Source organism: Physeter macrocephalus, chromosome 20 (assembly GCF_002837175.3).
Source record: "Physeter macrocephalus isolate SW-GA chromosome 20, ASM283717v5, whole genome shotgun sequence".
In the NCBI taxonomy this organism is placed as follows: Eukaryota; Metazoa; Chordata; class Mammalia; order Artiodactyla; family Physeteridae; genus Physeter; species Physeter macrocephalus.
The window spans coordinates 34,519,031-34,539,439 of NC_041233.1; the positions used below are offsets into that span (position 1 = coordinate 34,519,031).

General features: G+C 42.0%; 1 protein-coding gene across 1 annotated transcript in view; it reads right to left on the reverse strand.

The window, feature by feature from the left end:
• Positions 1-20,409, reverse strand: part of GRID1 (glutamate ionotropic receptor delta type subunit 1) — a 704,191-nt gene that overhangs the window by 112,599 nt on the left and 571,183 nt on the right. The window contains exons 9-12 of the mRNA XM_024132152.3: positions 10,933-11,034; positions 9,285-9,482; positions 5,323-5,647; positions 3,996-4,134 (exon numbers count right to left, since the gene is read on the reverse strand). Of these exons, the coding sequence (XP_023987920.1) occupies positions 3,996-4,134; positions 5,323-5,647; positions 9,285-9,482; positions 10,933-11,034 (764 nt within the window). The remainder of the gene's footprint in view (positions 1-3,995; positions 4,135-5,322; positions 5,648-9,284; positions 9,483-10,932; positions 11,035-20,409) is intronic.

A 20,409-nucleotide genomic window follows, 5' to 3' on the forward strand; every position in this document is an offset into this window, starting at 1 on the left:
GAGAGGCCACAACAGTGAGAGGCCCGCGTACCGCAAAAAAAAAAAAAAAAAAAAAAAAATGAGTTGTTGGGGCAAGGGTGCAGTGGAACAGAATAATATAGGAGCAAAGTTTTTGTACACTATTAAAATAAGGTAGTATTAATCCAAGGTAAATTGCTATAAACTAAGATATTAATTGTAATGCCTAGGGTAACCACTAAGAATATAACAAAAAATATATAGTAAAAGAAACAATAAGGTAATTAAAATGGTATGCAAAACATATCTACTTAACACACAATAAGGCAGTAATGGAGAAAATGAACAACAAAAAAGATGTAAGACATTTAAAATGAATAGCAAAATGGCAGAGGTGAAGTCTTCTTTATCTCTAATTACATTAAATATAAATGGATTAAACTTTCTGATTAAAATGTAGACATTGGTAGATTGAATTAAAAACCACAATTCAACTATTTGCTGTGTAGAAGCTACTCGCTTTAGATTCAGAGACAGATAGATTGAAATGATATAAAAGGATAGAAAAAATATTCTGTACAAACAATAATCAAAAGAGAACTGGAGTGGCTATGCTAATGATCAGAAAAAGTAGACTTTAAAACAAAAATTTTACGAGAAACAAAGAACATTATATAATGATAAAACAACCATCAATAAGAATATATAACAATTACAATTATAAACATATACACATGTAACACATGAAGAGAAATTGATAAAATTGAAGGGAGAAAGAGGCAAGTCTACAAAAATAGTTGGAGACTTCAATATCCTACTTTCAGTAATTGATAGAACAACAAGGCAGAAGATCAACAAGTAAATGAAAACATGAACAAACTATAAACCAACTAGACTTGATGAAATACACAATATGAATTGCCCTATAGCTATGAAAAATTTAATTCACAATTTAAAAGCTCCAAAAATATGAAATCTCAATGCCTGGATGGTTTCCCTGGAGAATAATGCCAAACACTTAAAGATGAATTAACAGCAATTTTACATAATCTCTTCCAAAAAATAGAAGATGATTTCCTAAATCACTTTATGAGGCCAGTGTTACCCTGATATCAAAACGAGACAAAGACACAACAAATAAAAGTACAAACCAATATTTCTTCCAAGTTTAGATGCAAAAATCCTCAACTAGAATATCAGCAAACGGAATTCAACAATATATGAAAAGAATCATAGACCATGACAAAGTGAGATTCACTGAAGATACACATTTGAAAAAACAATCAATTTAATCTACCACATTAATAAGTTAAAGAAGAAAAAGCATACAATTATGGCAAGTAATGTAAATAAAGCATCTGGCAAAATCCAGTACCCATTCATGATAAATATTCTCAGCAAATCATGATCTTTTGGCTTAAAGCAATCATAACTATAATTAATGCAATTCCTGTCAAAACCACAGAATTTTTTTATATAGCCATAGACAAACTTATTCTAAAATTTGTATGGAAAATGCAGGCCCCAGAATAGTTAAAACAATCTTGACAAAGAACAATAAAATGGGAGGAATCACTATGCTCAGTATTAAGGCTTACTGTGCAGCCACAGTAATCAAGACAGTGTGCTACTGGCAAAGGCATCAGCACATAGATCAATGGAATGAATAGAGAACCCAGAAATAGACCCACATAAATATGTTCAACTGATTTCAGACAAACTTAAATAGCAATTAAATTAATAAGTGGTGCTATAGCAATTGGACATCCATAGCCAAAAAAAAAAAAGAGAACTCAAACTTCACACCTTAAAGAAAAATTAACTCAAAACTGATTGTGGACCAAAATGTAAAATGTAAAACTAAAAAACTTTTAGAAAAACAGGCAAACAAACAAACAAACAATCCCAGATTATCTTCAGGGTCTAGGGCTAGGCAAAGAGTTAGACTTGATACCGAAAGCATGATCCACAAAAGAATAAATTTATAAATTAGACCTCATAAGAATTAAAAACTCCTCTTTGTGAAAGACCTTGATAAGAGGTTGATAAAACAAACTTCAGAGTGGGGGGAAATATTTGCAAACCACACATCTGGCAAGAAACCAGTGTCTAAAATATATAAGGAACTTTCAAAACTCAACATTAACAATCCAGTGAGAAAATGGGCGAAACACATGAAGAGGTACTTCATGTGTTTTCTGAGAATACACAGATAGCAATAAGCACATGAAAAGGTATTCAATATAAATAGTCGTTAGGGAAACACAAAACCACAATGAGCTATCTCACCATGCCTATCAGGATAGTAAAATAAAAAACAGTGACAACACTAAATATTGGCAAAGATGCAAAGAAACTGGATCATTCCTACATTACTAGTAATGTAAAATGGTACAGTCACTAGAAAGCAGTTTGATCGTTTTTTAATAAAACAACATGCTATTACCACAGATGCAGCAATTACATTCTTGGATATGCATCACATATTAATAAAAACATGTTCACACAAAAACCTACACACAAATGTTCACAGTGGCTTTATTCATAATTGCCCAAAACTGGAAACAACCCAGATGTCCTTCAATGGGTGGATTGTTAAATAAACTGTGTTACATTGGCTTCTACCAAGCAAAAAGAAGCAATGAACTATTAATACACATAACAATTTGAATGAATCTCCACAGAATTATACTGAAAGAAAAAGTCAATCCCAAAAGTGTGATTCAATTTATTTAGCATATTTGAAACAACAAAATTTTAGAGATGGAGAACACATTAGTGTTTTCCAGGTGTTAAGAACAGGACTTGGAGGGGAAGAAGTGCAAAGGAGGTGAGTGTGGTTATAAAAGAACAATACAAATCTACACATACGATAAGATTCTGTAGAATCAAATGCGCACACACACACACACACACACACACACACACACACAGTAATGAGGGCAAGTACAAATGAGAAATCTGAATAGAATCAGTCAATTGTATCAACATTAATATCCTGGTTTTGCAAAATGTTACCATTGGGGCAGACTTGTTAAAAGATATTATGAGATCTCGCTGCCTTACTAATTATAATTGCATGTGAATCTATAATTATCTTAATAAAATGTCAATTAAAATGAAGACTAGATAATGTCATTCTGAATTTTGAATCCTAATCAAGAATGTGACCTCTTTCAAATAGGCAGTTGGGAGCTATAGAAGCTGGTTGAGTATGGACGACTTGATTATAGGGCTATGGATCAAAAGAATCTATATGATGATAGTAAGTATGATGAATTAAAGGAGAAATTACTGAAGGCAGGGACACAGAAAACCATAAGAGGTGATACTGAAGAGGGTTTTGCACCCAAGGAAGTATGGACTAGATCTTTGCCTTTGGTCAGTTCAGGGATGACATACCCAACAGACATTCACTTTGTCCAAGCTCTTTTGTAATTCACACAGTATGTGAGAATCTGACTATAAAGCAAAGGCATTTCCAAGTTATTTCACTATGTTGAACTAATTCTTTTATGCCATATTTTTAACATTTTGGTTAAAATGAAACATTTTTAGTCCTTGGTTTCAATAATTTTACAATTTTGTAACTGTAAGTGACATAAATTTTCTAATCACTGTGATAACTGGCATGTTTTTAAAAATAATTTTTAGATGTCTGAAGATTGGAAAAATATATTAGACTTGTGGTTTTAACTAATTTTAATTAAATGTTTAAAAATTTTGATTAAATAAGTTTGTAATCAATATTGAAAGGTCCGAGGACTTTTAATTTGTTAATTTTTAATGTTTTGATTTATTAGTCTTATAAGCAGAATTTAAATGTTCAAAGAAATATTATTTAAGGAATTTATACATTGTTTAATTGTGCGTGAAATAAAATACAACAGGAGTGATGCTCCTCATGCATTAAAGATTACTGTCATCAAACTGCAGATCTGGACTCTAAGTCCTTCTCTGCCCCCTTGACACCAGGCTGCCCTGGCTAGGTGTGCATCCTCTCTTTACAGCCTTCTGGAAGGAGTAATGGATCTTACCTTATGGGGTTATCCATCCTGGACACTGTGAGGAAGGCAGCAAGATTGGCTGTGTAGGAGGAGCACACAATGAGGGTGAAGAGCCACCAGCTGCCCATCACGATTCGCATGGCCATGGAGTTCGCTGAGGATTCACCACCTGCAGGAGGCAGGCAAAGGGGATTGGTCCTGGGCTTCTGCTCTTGCTTGCATCTCCAGAAGAAATTCTCTGCCCTGCGGCCAGGCATAGGGAACCACCCCTGGTGGTGAGCTGGGGATCAGGAAAGTGACTGCCGGCTGGTTATGGTGGGCTCTGACAATTCTGGGGAGAAAATGCTAGGACCACCAATCTTGGAAAGGGATGGCAGACCACAAAATATGGAAAAGCTAGGATTGGCATTTTTAGTGACAGGATGTTTGTCAAAATGCCAACAGTAAACTTCTAGTTAGAAGATTCTACCTCACTGTGTTGAGAACTTTCAGGCCTGCAACCCTATGTATGTCCCCTTCCATTTTACATTCACATGGAACAGTCTCAGGAATTCTGTAAATGTAAAATTACCTCCTTCCTGGAGGATTTCCTGGTTTTCTTTTAAGAAATGAGATGTACCATATCACTATTATTACTCAGCCCTCACTAGATGACCTTTTTTTTTTTTCCCTATGATTTTCAGAAATCACTGCATGTGACTTGTAGTCAGAAGCTGCCTCTTTGAGGCCAGTTGTTTCTCCTTGGTCCCTTAGGTGGTAACAGAAGAAAACTCCTCACTGACTATTCTTATATAACCTCTCAAGCAAGTAATACATACATTTGCCATGGTGCAAATAAGGCTAGGACTCACATTAGGAACTCTGCAATTTGTTGTTTCCAGTCAAAACTGCACAATCCTGTAACTCCCCAAGTGCTATCCAGACTTCTCAGAGACAGGAGACTTCGTATCTCAAGAATGGCTGGAGTACCGCTTAGATGATTGCAAAACAATTTTGACTTTTTACCCCATTAAGACTTCAAATTTAAACAAGATAGAGTTTCATCTGACAACCCTGTCTGCATAACAATCAATCTAATGTGGGAGGCAAGGAAAGTGCAAAGCAGAACTCGGAGGTTAATTTTATCTAAAGTGGAAAATCAGGACTTGAAGTTAAGTTCCGTGTTGTCATTTCATTTAGTTCCTATCTGGTATTACTCATAGAGAAACTGGGAGCAGCATGATATTAGGACTACCTTAGAGATTAAATAAAATTGCATTTAAAATGACTTTGGCAAAATGCGTTCAAGAACTTTGCCAATGGACAAGTTCTTCCAAGCCCCTGGGGCTCTTCCAACATTGAGAAACCAGGAGGGTACCTTGCTGTACGAAGGCTCCGTAGACGATCCAGATGGCACTGTTTAAGGTGGCAGAAGCAGATGGCCGGGGCTGGGCAGCACTCTGAGCCCTCACGGCCTGTATCCGGTTCAACACAAATATCAGCACGCCAACCACAGGGATGGCTGCTGCAATGCAGGCCCACACGGCAAAATCAAAAGGAGCAAAAAGGGAGAAGATGCTGATTTTCTCCTCGGGCTTCTTGATGAGGATCCCCACCGAGTAGTCCATGTACCGCTTGCTGAAGTCCACCACGCTCTCCCTCTCCGGGGTGATGGTGATGGCGGAGATGGCTAGGTCTGCTCTCTGAAAGGCAAACCCATCTCATCAGACAGCAGTCCTCAGTTTACCACTAGGTTCTACTCTGGGTCAAGGTCTGTCCTCGTTCAGTTCAGAGGAAATGGATTCGAGAGTTGACACCTCGTGACTCTGAATGTTGTAAGGAAAAGCCAGCACTAAGGTGTCTGTTATTACCTCTTTCACCTTACCAATTTCTCTCCCAAACCCTAAAAACTCCTGGAAACCACTTCTGGAGGAAAGACTCTATAACCATCTTCATTCCTGTGTGAATTACAGTTTTTCTTCACTTTCTTAACAGTCCCCTTAGTGAACTATCTCCTTTCTTTTGCTGGTATTTCCCTCTTACCGCCCACCCCCGTCCCCGCCCCAACTCCCTTCTATCTTCTTCTGGCCTTATCTACATCCTTCCTATACTTCAAGGCCACAGGGACACTCCATTTTTCCATCAAACCTCTCCAAACACCATTAGCCCACACAGGTATCTCTCTTTTCTAAAATACTTTAGAAGTTATGTGGTGAGTATACAACTACCTTGAATCTCATTAGTGTATCAGGCCTAGATTGTTTTATATGCAGACTCTATGTCAGAGAGTAACATCCTCCAAGAAAATAGGGGTCATCCACTTCCTTTGATCTTCTGCCTGCCTTAACTCATGGCTTCTCAGACATATGGGCTGCTTCGTCCTTTAGTAAAGCCATGCTGTGAAGGAGCTCTCTGGGCATCCTGTGCTGCGACCTCAAAAGTACCTCCCAAGATTTTTGCTTTCCAAGATGAGCTTAATTTAAAAATAGACAAAGAGGGCTTCCCTGGTGGCGCAGTGGTTAAGAACCCACCTGCCAATGCAGGGGACACGGGTTCGAGGCCTAGTCCGGGAAGATCCCACATACCATGGAGCAACTAAGCCCGTGTGCCACAACTACTGAGCCTGCGCTTTAGAGCCCGCAAGCCAAACTCCTGAAGTCCAGGTACCTGGAGCCTGTGCTCTGCAACAAGAGAAGCCACCACAATGAGAAGCCCGTGCACCACAACGAAGAATAGCCCCCACTCGCCGCAACTAGAGAAAGCCCATGAGCAGCGACAAAGACCCAAAACAGCCAAAAAGAAATAAATAAAATAAATAAATTTAAAATGACTTAAAAAAAAAATAGACAAAGACCCATTAATAGTCTCATGCTCTACTAACTGAGCTAGTTGGGCACCCAAGACCCCATTAAGATGGAACTAGATTGTGAGGTTAAAGCTGCCAAGACTGGTGGAGACTAGGATCCTTATGCCTAGGTGGATGTTAACATAAGAGCATTAAAATGTACAGTGATCATCTCTATCTTGACTCTGGGGTCTCTTAAGTAGGAGGCATCATCAGAACTAGGTTTATTTTAGAATGACCAGTTGCGACAGCTGATCCAAACTACATATTCAAATTGGGGAAAACTATATAGAAGGATTTTATCAGGTCCAATATGCGGGCTAGAAGGGCAAATATACTGACTTCTAAACTGTGAAATCCAACAACATACCTAGAGTATAGAGAAAAAATGGTGGAGATGGCCGTGTCAGAGATCTCAGACTTGCCACATTTGCATCTCTGGTTCTTGCTTCTCTTCTCAGAAACCCACGATCCAGGGAGGTTTTCTGGGTTTTTTGGTTTATTTGTTTGTCTGTTTTGTTTAAGTTTGGAGCATATTTAATGACAGAGAAAGAAATCTAGGGGATCAGGATAGGTTAACAACATAGGATGGAGGGAAACTAATTTATGAAACCAGGTCCAGAGGAGGCACAAGAGAGTTGACTCGTGATGCTGGTGGAGGGGTGAGCTGTAACAGGAGGAAAAACACTTCCCCTACCCTGAAACTGGAGGCGAGGGCACGTGTCTGCAGATATGAACTTCATAGGAAGTTGAAGTAGAATCTCATGCCCAGATGTCTCCATTTCTTTCCCTAATATAAGGGCACTTTGTTTTCTAATTTAAGATAGAAGATTATTAGGTTGCTTGAGGAGAAAGATAAAGTTTTGAAACAGTCTCTAAGGAATGTAGCCAAGGGGCCCACTAAAGGACATGTTAAGGAACTGTCCCGAAGGCCCAGTTGAGTTGGGAGGCCACACATTGTTCATACATCCATCTGGACAAATTTGTGATTTTCTCCTCTAACTGCATACAGCAAGCTGGATGTCAGAGTCAGAGGGTAGATAACAGAACCAGGTCAGGGTTTCAATGTAACAAGAAATCAAGAATAATTTAGGAGAATCATACAGGATGAAGGGAACAGGGGTTTATCTGGACAACCACAGAGGATGCACCAGGAAAGGATGCAGTATCAGAAGGGCACAGAAACCTTAGAGAAGAACAAACCTCAAATACATATGCCAAGCGAAAAGGGCCAGACACAAAAGACCACATACGGTATATGACTCGGTTTATAGTAAATGTTTGCAAAAGCAAATCTATAGAGCTAGAAAGTAGATTAAAGTTTGCCTCCGGCTGGGGTTGGGAATGGGATTAACTGTAAATGAATATGAGGGATCTCATTGGGGTGATGGAAGTACTGTAAAACTAGGTATGGTGAAGACTGAACAACTCACTAGATTTCCTAGAAATCACGGAATGATACATCTGAAATGGGTGAATTTGATATATAACTTTTTCCACAATAAAGTTGTTGTGTGTGTTTTGTTTGTTGGTTGGTTTTTTAAGCTTAGGAGAAACCGGAGAGAATACAAGAGAATACAAGCCTCGTGTCTGCATTCATGGGTTATAAAGCAGAAGCCCTGTGTTTTAGGCCAGAAAGAGTCAGAAGGACGACAGGATTTAGTCATGGAGTGGGACAGTGACAGGGACATGCATGACGCTAACAGGATGCATGGGGGCAGGTCCTCAAAGGTCACTGGAGGTGAAGGGGTCAAAGCACTCGAAGCCCAGCGTGGCCCGTAGAGATGTGAGAAACATCAAGATTGATGGCAACAGTAATACTGGAGAGGGAGGGCTTGAGCAGATCCACCAATGTAAATGGTTGTCAGGAAATGACCTAGAGGTCATAAGACGGAAGGGTCAAGGATGGGGACACAGCAAATTGGCCTCACGCCACGAATCTAAATGAGGACCCAGGTTCTACAGGAAGGAGGAAGATTAATGATTTGAAATTAATCTGAGGAGCTGGGGAATGCCGTATCACTTATACGTAGCAATGCAGACACACCCACACACTCATTCACCTACACACATGCATGTGGACACACACGATATACACGCCCACCTGTGGGCCTTGAAGAAGAGAATAAGCGTGCACCAGTCCCCCCGCAACCACCCCTCGTGAGAACTGGGCTCCTACTGCAGCCCAAATGTGGGAGTGGATTTCATGAAGTGTGGATTACAGAACAGGCACAGTGGACACGTTTCAAAGGAATGAGAGCAATGGGCACAGAAGGAAAACACAAAGTGCCAGGGAATTAGAAAATAAAAGAGCAAAAATGGGTATAGCTGGGAGGAGGGGAGTGGAGGAAAAGAGATCCTTAGCGTGTGAAGAGTGGTAACTGTGGTCTGTCTAGCTGGTCCCAAGGTTCCAACTTCATAATGGGCCCAATTTAGACATCACCCCAGAGGCAGACTGGGGTACCCCTCCGCATGGACCTGCTTTGGGGACCTACCTTGCTGATGAGCTCCCCGATCATCCCGTTCCAGGAGGTGTTATGGAGCTGGTGACCGTACCTGCCATCGGGGGCCTGGTAAATCTCATATTTGAAGCCCAGAGCCTTGGCCAGTGCATCCAGGACATCGATGGAGAACCCTTTGTAGCGCTTGGGCTGTCCAAGGATGTTCTCAGCCACCATCACAAAAGGCTCTTCCTGAGGACAACAAAATGAATGTTCTTCAACTAAATCACAGGTTCATTAACACACATCTTTCCAGGATATTATTAGGGAGACCAATCCGATGAACCATAATTTCAGAACGTTTGTGGACATGTGCATCGTATTTAGCCAATTTAGGCCTGGAGTCTGAACCTCTCTGCCCTTTTCTAAAGCAGTTTGTGGACACTCAGGATACAGGGTACAGGAAAATCCCTCCAGCCAGCATACTGATGGAGGAACAGATTAATTTGTCCTGTGTCATACCAGACTCGGCCCAGAGCCCCATCTCCCAGAATAGCATGGCTTGTTTTCATTCCTTCATTTGTAACACTGAGGACTCTGTCCTTCGGAAATGCCATAATTCTTCAGGACCCACATAAGAAATGTGGATACCTCTCATCCAGGATATTAAATGACAATAGAGCTCTGTGATACTGGATTGAGGGAAGACAGTAATACATCTATCAGATTGTACTAGAAAATGGATGCTGAGTCACAGGACAAGGCCATACTGCACGTCAGGGACAGGATAGTATTGAACCCCACGGTCTGAAAGTCCAAAGCCAGGCCATGTGCACATTCACACATTTTGTGCTGTGTCACGTGTGCTCTTGTAGGGCACGTGATCATCTGGAAAACACCTCAGGCTTCCCCACCACCACCCTGTGAAACTGAACAAGAAGGGGCCTTTTGGCAGCAGCTCCAGAGACTACATCTCATTAATTTAAATTTGGGGGGAAATAAGGTATAATGTTTATTCCTGGTGGGCATATGGGGAATGCGGAGACGTGGCTGCCAAAGGCTTCTAGAGCCAAGAGACGCCAGTGCTGCTGGGACAGAGGGGAATGTTTGGACCATGTCTTACCAGCTAATAAGAGATAAATCTAAAATGTCTCCTACAGTTCTAAAGAGATGAAGAAAGAAATGGAAAGGAAGATGCTTCTAAGGTATCTTAAATATGTAAACGTCTGATTCCAGGACAACCATGCAGAGAAATTGCAACAAATGGTCTTCATTATGAACTTTGTGTCACATGGGCCCATCAGTGGTATTGGGTTCTGGAAGGATGTGTCCTCCCAACATCCTTCTGGGGACTCTAGCTACCAGCAAAGCTCTCCTAAGGACCACCAGTAGGTCAAGATCGTTTACATCCAAGAACAAGTAGAGTTGTTATGCCCGCTCTGGAGCTCAGCACTGGATCTGGATTAGTGGTCCTTCTCTAGAGCAGTCCAGTGACCTCCCGTGGAAGGTCTCAGAGGCTTGGGGCAGAATCTCCAATCTCACTCTTCCTTCACTATTCATAAAATTGAGTGAAAGGCCTTATGAAAGCTCAAGCCACTACTTAAGATCCCCTTCTCTCTAAACCCAGCATCAAGCCAAACAGAGAGAAGCCTCTGACTCAAAGCCTGAATGGCAGACCTCCCCCATATGCCCATGATCCTACCAAGACAGTCACCACTTTGAGAGTCAGTCCTTGGAGGCGACTGCCCATGGGCCTCTCCTGCAGGCTGCCATTCAGGCCCCTCTCCGAGTCCCACGTCGCCAGCTGTGAAGGAAAAAGGGAGTGTGAGGGACAGAACGGGCACCTGTGCAAACCCTAGGAATCGACTCCTAAACTGGGCTCCTGAATCAGGCAGATAGGTGGACAACAGCCCTAGGAGTTTCCCAGAGAGCTAGAGGCATCTTACAACCTTAGAAAGAATAAAGGTGTGACAGATAGAGCTCCACTTCTTCCAGCAGCTCATCTGGATCTTGAGGACTTGCCTCATCCTTGAAATGAAACCAATTGGTAGGAACTTGTTTCTGGAATGAACACTTATGTCCAATTTTATTGTCCACCTACTGAGGCCATGTCAATGTGTCTCGCACAGAGTGCCCTCTTTCTTTAATACTCCTTTGACTTGCCCAGGCCAGAAGGTCCTTGAGATCAGCTGCTTCCGTCACCAGAGCAGGATGAGATCAAAAGTGAAGCAGGTAACAAAGACCCAAGTTTACAGTTGTCTTACACCCTGATGCCAATTGCAAACAGGACCAAGAGCTCACTGTCTTCACTGTAGTGCAAACTTCATAATTTTCCCTGATAGGCAGGTAGAGGCCAAGAATACATGTGCTCTGGGTCTGCCATATCCTCCTGAGCCTGCAGGATCTGTCCAATAGATGCATTTAAGACCATCTAAGATGGTCAAGGAGACCCTATCCTGGCTCAGAAACAACTGGAGACACAGATGCTCTTGGGACTGCTTCCCTTCCCTGCATCCCTGCAGGGCCTGAGCAACAACGATGAACCCTTTGTCCGATCAGTGATTCTCAATCATTAATTGGTGAGATGTAAAAAGATACAGATATTGGCCCCATCTAAAGCCAACATAATTAGGGTCTCAGCACTTGGACATGAGGAATGTTAATGCTTCCCCAGCGATCCTGGTTGAAAACCTCTGCTCTTCTAGGTCACTGGGCCTCTGATGTAGCTGCACATTAGAGTCTCTTAAGAGGGCTTTTAAAATGAACTAAAGCCTGCCCCCCTGCCCGAGAGTCTGATTTAACTGGTCAGTAGTGGACTGGATATGGATCGTTTAGCTCCCCAGGGGATTCTAATGCACAGCCAGGATTGTGAACCACTGCTACGGATGAAAGCAGTGATCTTCAAACCTTAATATGCAGACAAATCACCCAGGGATTTTGCATGCACTTTCTGATTCTGGGACCTGAGATTATTCCTGTCTAACAAGCTCCCATGTGCTGCTGTTGCTGATCCATGGACCATCAGTTCAGTACCAAGGGGTTAAAATTCAGACTGTCACAGGTAGCACCTACCCTTCGCCAGGGAAAACCCACAAGACCCCTAGTTAGGGGTCTACCCCTCTGTGGAAAAGTGCCACCAGGTGTCCTAAAGGAGCCACCAATAGTGCCGCTTACAGACACTTCTACTCTCCCAGCATTTCCCATAGCCCTGATATCTGCAGCAAGGTCGGCACCCTGGGCCTTGACTATGAGGCCACAGTTCCAGAATCTGTGGGGCCGCTCTACCTGGAAGATACTAGAACCCTGAGGCCTAAAGCAGGAACATCAGAGTGAGATATGTGGTTCTAGAACAAGTTTAAAGGAACCTGGAACCTCCTGCCATCACTTCCAACATGATACAAGCTAAAACCCACTTCACCCTAGATAATAGGATGCCTGGAAGTGAGGAATAAATCACTTAGTTAAGAGCACAGTCACATAGTCTAAGGAACTCCCCACAGCCACCACTCATTAATTTGAGGGGCACTGCAGTAAAGAACAAAGTTAAGATCTGTCCAAAGTCCTGTTCAAGGACATCAAAGATGCCACACTCTTGGAACTGGTATAGTGAGAAGGAAACTTCATGGCTATTTCTCTATGGGGTCTCAGGAAATAGCCCTGGGACTTGGGATCAATTCCTGCAGCCGGATTCCAATGCTGGTCAAAGGGAAAAGACAGACTCAGACAAACGGAGTCAAGGTGTTGACTCCCTGCATTCTTTGGACCCTTCGATATCAGACTCGGGGGACTCATGGTGTGTATTTGGGCAGCCTGAATCTCATCCCCGTAACTGTTTAGCCCAGGCATTGGGGCTGCTTAACTCTATGTGTGATCTGCTGCACCCCCTGGGTTGGCTGGTGTTATGAAGGTCCCCTTTACTACCTCAATGACTTACAGAGTCATAATGGAAGCAAAGATGACGTGTCAGCTCCAGGGACTGGATATTCTGCTCTGTACCAGGACTTGAATTCATAACACCTGCTGCCCAACCTGCCTGCCTCCCTGGTGAAGGGGCATCTCGACTTTGTGCTGCCCTGGTTTGGATGAGCACCTGGAATGAGGCTCTGCTTGGCATTGATCAACCGACTTTACCTGTCTTTCTATTGGGATTGTAATCAGTCATGGGAATGGAAGCAGGAGAAACCGTTGGGATAAAGAAAGCCCTGTCCTTCTAGGGTTTTAGCTCTGCTGTGAGAAGTACTCTGCCTCTCCATCCCTGCCCTCACCACCCCCTGCTTCCAGCCCGCTGTGTCTGGCTCAAGGCAGCAGCACCTCTGCCCCAAAGGACTGCAACAGCCTCCCCACTGTTACCACAACCTCTCTCTCTTAACAGCCCTCCTCCATTGTGCTGATATTTATCATAAACTCAAATACAAACTATGTTAATGAAAATGTTCTAACTACTTCCTATTTCTTAAAGAATAAAGGTTAACACTTTTAAACTTGGCCTAAATGAAAAGGCCTTCCTGATCGAGACCCAACCTTGACTGTCAGCTTCAGTTCACTCCAACCCCACCAAATTCCTCACCTTTCTCAAGCGCATGGTGTTCCCTCCTGACTCTTTACATCCAGTTTCTTCTCCCTGGAAGGCCATTTCTCTCTGGCTGGGTCTGGTGAACTCTTACTCAATTTCTCAAAAAAATAAGCTCTTACTTTAGGGTAGTTTTAGATTCACAGAAAAGTCGCAGAGGTTATGCAGAGACCGTCCATATACCCCACACCCAGTTTCCCCTGTTGTTAAGATGTTACATTGGTATGATTAGTATGATACATTCCTCCCAACTAATGAAATGTTTAGTTCAATCTCCACCACTGATATACAAAGCTGCAGCAGAAATGATCTTCAGTGTCTTCCATTCTAGACCTAAGTCTGTGATTCTGCTGTGCTATTTGGGTTTCTTACCCTGTTCCCTGGGATCCAAACCCTGTCTTCATAAACTGTCTAGAGTCTTGGGCACCTGGATTGGACCTTGCCTTGCTTATTCCCATCTCAGAGTTTCTAACCTTGCCTTGAATGCCATTCCTCCTCTAGACGATCAGCTCCCTATTACTGGTATAGTTTGGGAACTTGGAGGTATTAAATTAGCATATGTTTATGAGCCAGTATATCTATGATCTAGGTGTGTTTCCACCACTTACCTGAGTGACCTCAGCACATTTTACAGCACAGTAGTTAAATTACAAGAGGCAACAAATATTTTTGAAAAAATTTAACTTCACTGAGATTCCATTTTCCTATCTATAAAATGGAATAAAAATACCTTCCCTGCCTACCATGTTGAGGGGCTGTTCAAAGGAAAAAATAGTTTTGAAATAATATGTAATAAAATAACTTAAATAATAATCACAAAGTAAAGAATCAAGATATTAAAAGGTGTGTACCATGCGACCTTAATTATGTCTTTTTTTAAAGGCAGTGGTTAAAACGGGAGGAAATGTGTTTAAATGTAATATTTGGATTTATCTTGGTGGTAGAATTATCAATAACCATGATTACTTTTTTTATGCTTTCCTGTGTTTTTAACAGGTTTGTCATTGCTTTCACAAAAAGGAAAATACGCTTTTGATAAAAATAGTTGGCACAGGTGATAAAGCAAAATCCTATCACATGCACTTGTATGACTGAGGGCTGAATGGAAGGAAGCAATCAGAGTCAAATTATCTATCGGTAGGTCAAGGCCAGTCTAAGAGTCAGAACTTCATATTGAATACATCAGTTCTCTGGTTGCAAGGAGCTATGGCCGAGGTGCCCATCTCCTAGAAGAGGCACACTGCAAGGTCTTCCAGGACAGCATCTCACATTCTAAGACACCTCCAAGGTTGTGTAGGGCCCCATGAGCCTGTTTGGGTTTGGAGCCAGGGCAGTGGCCCCTCCTGGGGCCCAGCTCCATGAAGACAGGCAGTCTTCCTCCACTAAGGAAGAGGGGCGGGTGGCATCAAATCCTATTAGTTACTATTCAGACCATCCAAAGGCAAAGTCATTTAAATCAAAGTGCAACTTCTTGAGAGAAAGAAAAAAAATTCCTCCAACCTGTCATTATTATTCCTATTTCTTTTGTCTGAAAGTACTTAGGGCTTAAAGGTTTTTTAGTTTATTGTTTTTCAATACTCACTTCTCTCTCCCTGGCCTTCAGGCAACCTGTACTCTAACAAAGAAAGAAAATATACTTCAAAGAGAAACCAAAATTCTGCCTTCAAACACATCAAAGTAACCATGTTCCAGGATCTGGGAGCCTTCGAGTTGGGCAGGAAAGTGTATTATTCCTTCACATCAGCCTGAAGCCAAGTGCCCTAGGCTGAGTGAATCTCCCTATTTCCACAAAGCCTTGGCTCTTGTCCAAATCTTAAGACCAGAGTGGTAAACCTTCATCTGAGTGAGGCCGTCCCTCTGGGCACACAATATGTAAGACCAGAGCAGAGAAAGTCACAATCCTTTTCAAACAAAATCTTTTGTTTAAAAGACTGAAGTGGAATTTTTTAAAAATAAAATAAAGCCTTTAAATGGATTCCCAAACTTGCCGCCTGTCAAGATTAGGAGAGACTGTGTTCTGCCTCCCTCCTGAGGACAGCTGGGGCTCACGGATCAGAATGCTGGAGAAAAAATTTTAGATAATAAAAGCCAAATGAGGCTGATAGGCTTGATAAATGGGAAGCCAGAAAAACCTTTCACCCAAAGAAGTCCTGACACTTAGTCATACAGCTGCAGACCATTTCATTTGTACATAAGTGCATCTACTCTGACTTCCTCTTGTATTTTGCAGACAGAATTTTGTTTATGGGATCAATGAATTTATGGCCACAGAAACCCACTTTTGACTGCTGACCTGTCAGGATCAGTGCCTGAAAAACTAATTTCCAGCACTGTTAAACAAAACGAGAACTGCCGCTATTTGATAAGACAGCTACGGTTTTCATTCATTGCCAAGATCTGCTCTACCCGGACCGGAAGCGTGGATGGAGCCAGAGGTTACAGCACAATCATCACTTGAAAGGGGATAAATGGTTTCCAAATCTGATGATGACAAACAACTGTTCAAGAGATCAGCCAATTGGAGAATAAATTTCATAAACCATTGGTCTCAGGAAAATATATTTCCTGAGTCAATCAGGGTGTTCTTCATGTTTGCGTTTGAGTTGTGAGATGGAGGGGTTTGGGACTTTGTGGCCTGTCCTTATTAAGTGCAGGACTATTAACCCTAAATGGGACAGACCTCCTTTTGGAAGATTGGGCTTTGTGGTCTGTTATCTAGTTACAGACGTGTCGTAAAGTGCTGGTTCTCTTTTCATGGCGGGGGCGCAGAGGCGAAGGAGAGAAGAGGCAATCCAACTGCCGTGCAGCCCAGAATATGACCAGCTTCATACACTGAGCCTTGCCAGTTCCTTGGGAGGGAAGAGGAAGGGAAGAAGGAAGGTAGGTTTGCTTACCCCCAAATCTTATACTTAGCTATATCCAACAAGACAATAGATCAATAACCTCTATCGTCACGTTTCGCAACTGAGTGAGCAATACTTTGGTGGTAAGCTTGTCTCAAGTGAGCACTGGAGGCTGGAAGTGAAGTTTTTATGACCATGCCAGTCAGATCTCACAGCCATAGTTGGAGCTCCATCTGAGCTGTATCCTCATTGACCAGTGACTGCCATCAGCCGAGTGCAGACATCTTCGGCTGGCGTACAAGATTCAGTATGATGGCACATGGGTTTATCATCATGTCAGTACATGGGCTTTTCTGAAATAATATGCCCTCTATTAGCTTTTATTCCTTGGTCCATTTTTATTGGAAAACAAAACTGTCTGGTGTATGTTTCAAAGAATCAGAGCCTTGGGTGGGGGTGGGGTGAAGGGGGAACCCACATCTTGAATCAGCATGCACTGGGGGATTCAGCCAGCACTGACTTCAGTCAGGAAACTGCACATTTTAAACTCTGACTAAATGCAAGGGCAACATGCTTAGACACAAACAGGGCATCTTGGAAGCAGAGTGCAAGCATCTGAGGATAGGATATTAATATTTGTAGCCGGGGTTCCTGAAGGAAGGCCTACTGTGAGAATTCATTTTGGGAATTCCAGTATATCAGGGTTACTAAGGGCAGGCCTTGTAGAGTATGAACCATAGGAGATGACCATCAGATTAGATATATCTACGGAGAAAGGGGCCAGGACCACTCTTGAGGCTCCAGATGTGCTTTATAGGAGAGGGGAGGGGACTCACTCTGAGACATGGGATAACTGAAAATCTCAGCCCAGGAGCATTTGCACAGGGAATTAAGCATTTGGTGAAAGTTGTACTTTCTGAAAACAAGGCCCAGCAGAACTTAGGCTAAATGTCCAAAGGGAAGAGCCCTTAGAAAGTGAAAGAAAAGTGAAATAGGCTGGAGAGATATCACATATGGGGGCTTCATGAAAAACCTTTAGCAAGGATGAGAGAAAGATACTCCCCCAGTGGTATTACAGAGGAGGACGAGGAAAACTAGAAGTGCCCTTGACCCTGGCAACCAGGTCATTCATGATGGTGGCCACAGACAGGCCCAAACTCTAGCCTCTCCTTTCTGTAAGCGTGGGCCCAGGGAGCCCTCTGGGAGCACAGAGGGCTCCCTGGGCCCACACTGACTGACTCTAGTGGTGCCAGCAATGAAATTCTTCCATCACATTCACAGGGAGGATGGAGGCAGCTCCACTTCTGCTTAAGATACAGAAAGCAAGATGATGTTGCTCTCATTGCAACAAACAAACAAACAAAAAGTCAGAGCATCAATAAAACTATATTTTAAAAATTATCCTCTGAGAAACCTGTGGTCCTAAGACCCTCTGATGAACTGAATGTCAAAGGACGAGAAGCCCCTCCAAGGAGAGACAGCACATAAGAAATATTTCATCTTTGGCAGAAAATGGGACAAAAGAGGTGGTAGTTATATGAGTGGATAAGAAGAAAAAAACTGAAGTTTTACCAAATTCTTAAAGGCCATGTGTAGGCCAGCATGAGAGTGATGCTCCCTGGGAGCCCACATTCAAGGGAGGCCCCAAGGGGGGCCACACCCAGTCATCAGCTCTTTCCACCAAGCCTCCACTGGGTGGAGTACAAGAAAGAAAAACAACAGAGCATCCAAAAGTTATGGGACAATATCAGATACATGTATATCCGACATAGGACTTGTGTCTGATATATGTGAAGAAACCTTACAACTCAATTACAGGAAGGCAAACAACTCAATTTTTAAAAATAGAGAAAGAACTTATTTTTCCAAAAAATATATATGGACAGATAATATGCATATGAAAACTCAACATCATGAGTCATCATGGAAATGCAAAACAAGACCACATGGACATCCACTATACCTCACTAGAATGACTAGAATCAAAGGCTGATGTTACTGAGTGCTGATGAGGATCTGGAATGCAAAAGGTGCAGCCACCTGGAAGACAGTTTGGCAATTTCCTAGAAAGTTAAACATACACTGAGCATACCCTCCAACAATTCCACTTCTAGTTATTTGTGTAAGTAAAATATAAAATATGTCCAACACAAAGGTCAGGATGTGGCTGTTTGTAGAAGCTTTATTCATAACAGCCCCAAAGTGGAAATACTCACATGTCAACCATGGTGACTGGTGAATGGATAAACAAAGTGGGGTATACTTATACAATGGAATACCACTCAGCAATAAAAAGCAACAAGCTAAAGACACAGGCAACAGCACGGATAAAGCTCAAAAGCATTACACCAAGGGAATGAAGCCAGACACAAAAGACCACAGACTTTATGATTCCATTTATATGACTTCCTTGAAAAGGCATTATTCTAGGTCCTGAAGATAGAGCAGTGGTGGCCTGCAGCCAGGAATGGGAGGAGGGTATCAAATGCAAAGTAAAAGGAAGGCTATTTGGGGGTAATGGAAGTGTTCTATATTTTGAGTGTTCTTGTGATTATACTACCATTTACATTTGCCAGAGCTGATCACACTGTACACCTAAACCAGTGAATTTATTGCAGATAATTGCATCTGAATAACCCTGACTTGTTTTATACACACATACACACATGCACATCTTGTTAATGATTTGGAAAAGGATGGAGCCATGTGCTAGCGAGGTGGGCTAGTGGCACTAACCTGTCATGTGACCCAACTATGACCTTTTGGCAAGGATGGTAAGAGGGGAGGATTCCCAAAATAACATGATGAGCAGTGTTAGGACACTCATATAATTGTGCCTGAACTAGTTAGAGCTAGATGGATATCAAGGGGCCAAGAAATCATTTATCTATCTAGAAGAATTGAATTCATCTTTATAAAGGTTTAGGAAGAATATTAGGGCAGTTTTACCTTCAAATGGTTCCTTGGTTTGTGGGTTTGTGTGGGAGAAAAAATAGATTACATAGCATTATATATAGTATGATCCAATTTTTTCATGCTAATTTCATTTTGTGAGATGGTGCATGTGCATACCTAAGACACAAAAGGGTAGTTATAAGTGGCTATTTCTGGAATTAGGTAGAACGATGAGATTGCACGGAATGCTCATCTCTTGCCCAATACAATCCTGTAATGTTTGAATTATTTTACTGAGAGGAAACATTTTTTCTGTAATCAGAAGAAAAACAATAAGCTATTTTCATTTTGAAGCTGCATCTCAATATGGCTTATAACTGTAATGCTGATTTCATATCTCTCTCTAATTGTTTTAGGCTTATTGGTTTTGTCTCTCTAAATAAACTGCAAGTTCTACCAGAGGCAGTATCCATAGTGAAACAAGCCAGGATGGAATTTGTTTCGCCCACCTGTGTGCTGGAGGACCTCTGGCAAGTTACTTGAATTGGTCATATTCTTTTTCTGGGCTCAAGTGTGCACATCTGTTATTGGTTATTAATAGGCATTAGTTAGTGTTATTGACAATACTTTTTTCTCAGGTCTTTACTATGCTCAGGTCCATGCTAGCAGCTTAAGAAATTTTTGCTAGTGTGAATTGATTAGAATTAATGGCACTATACACTTTATACATCAGTCTGAAGTCCAACAAGATACCTTCTGACAGCCAGTACTATGAGTCTTTGCACTGAAAAAGGAGCAGGTGTCTCTCATTATACTCTCTCTAAATTCTGGGCTATCTCCTTTCCCTAGAACACTCTCCTTGTCCTTCGTT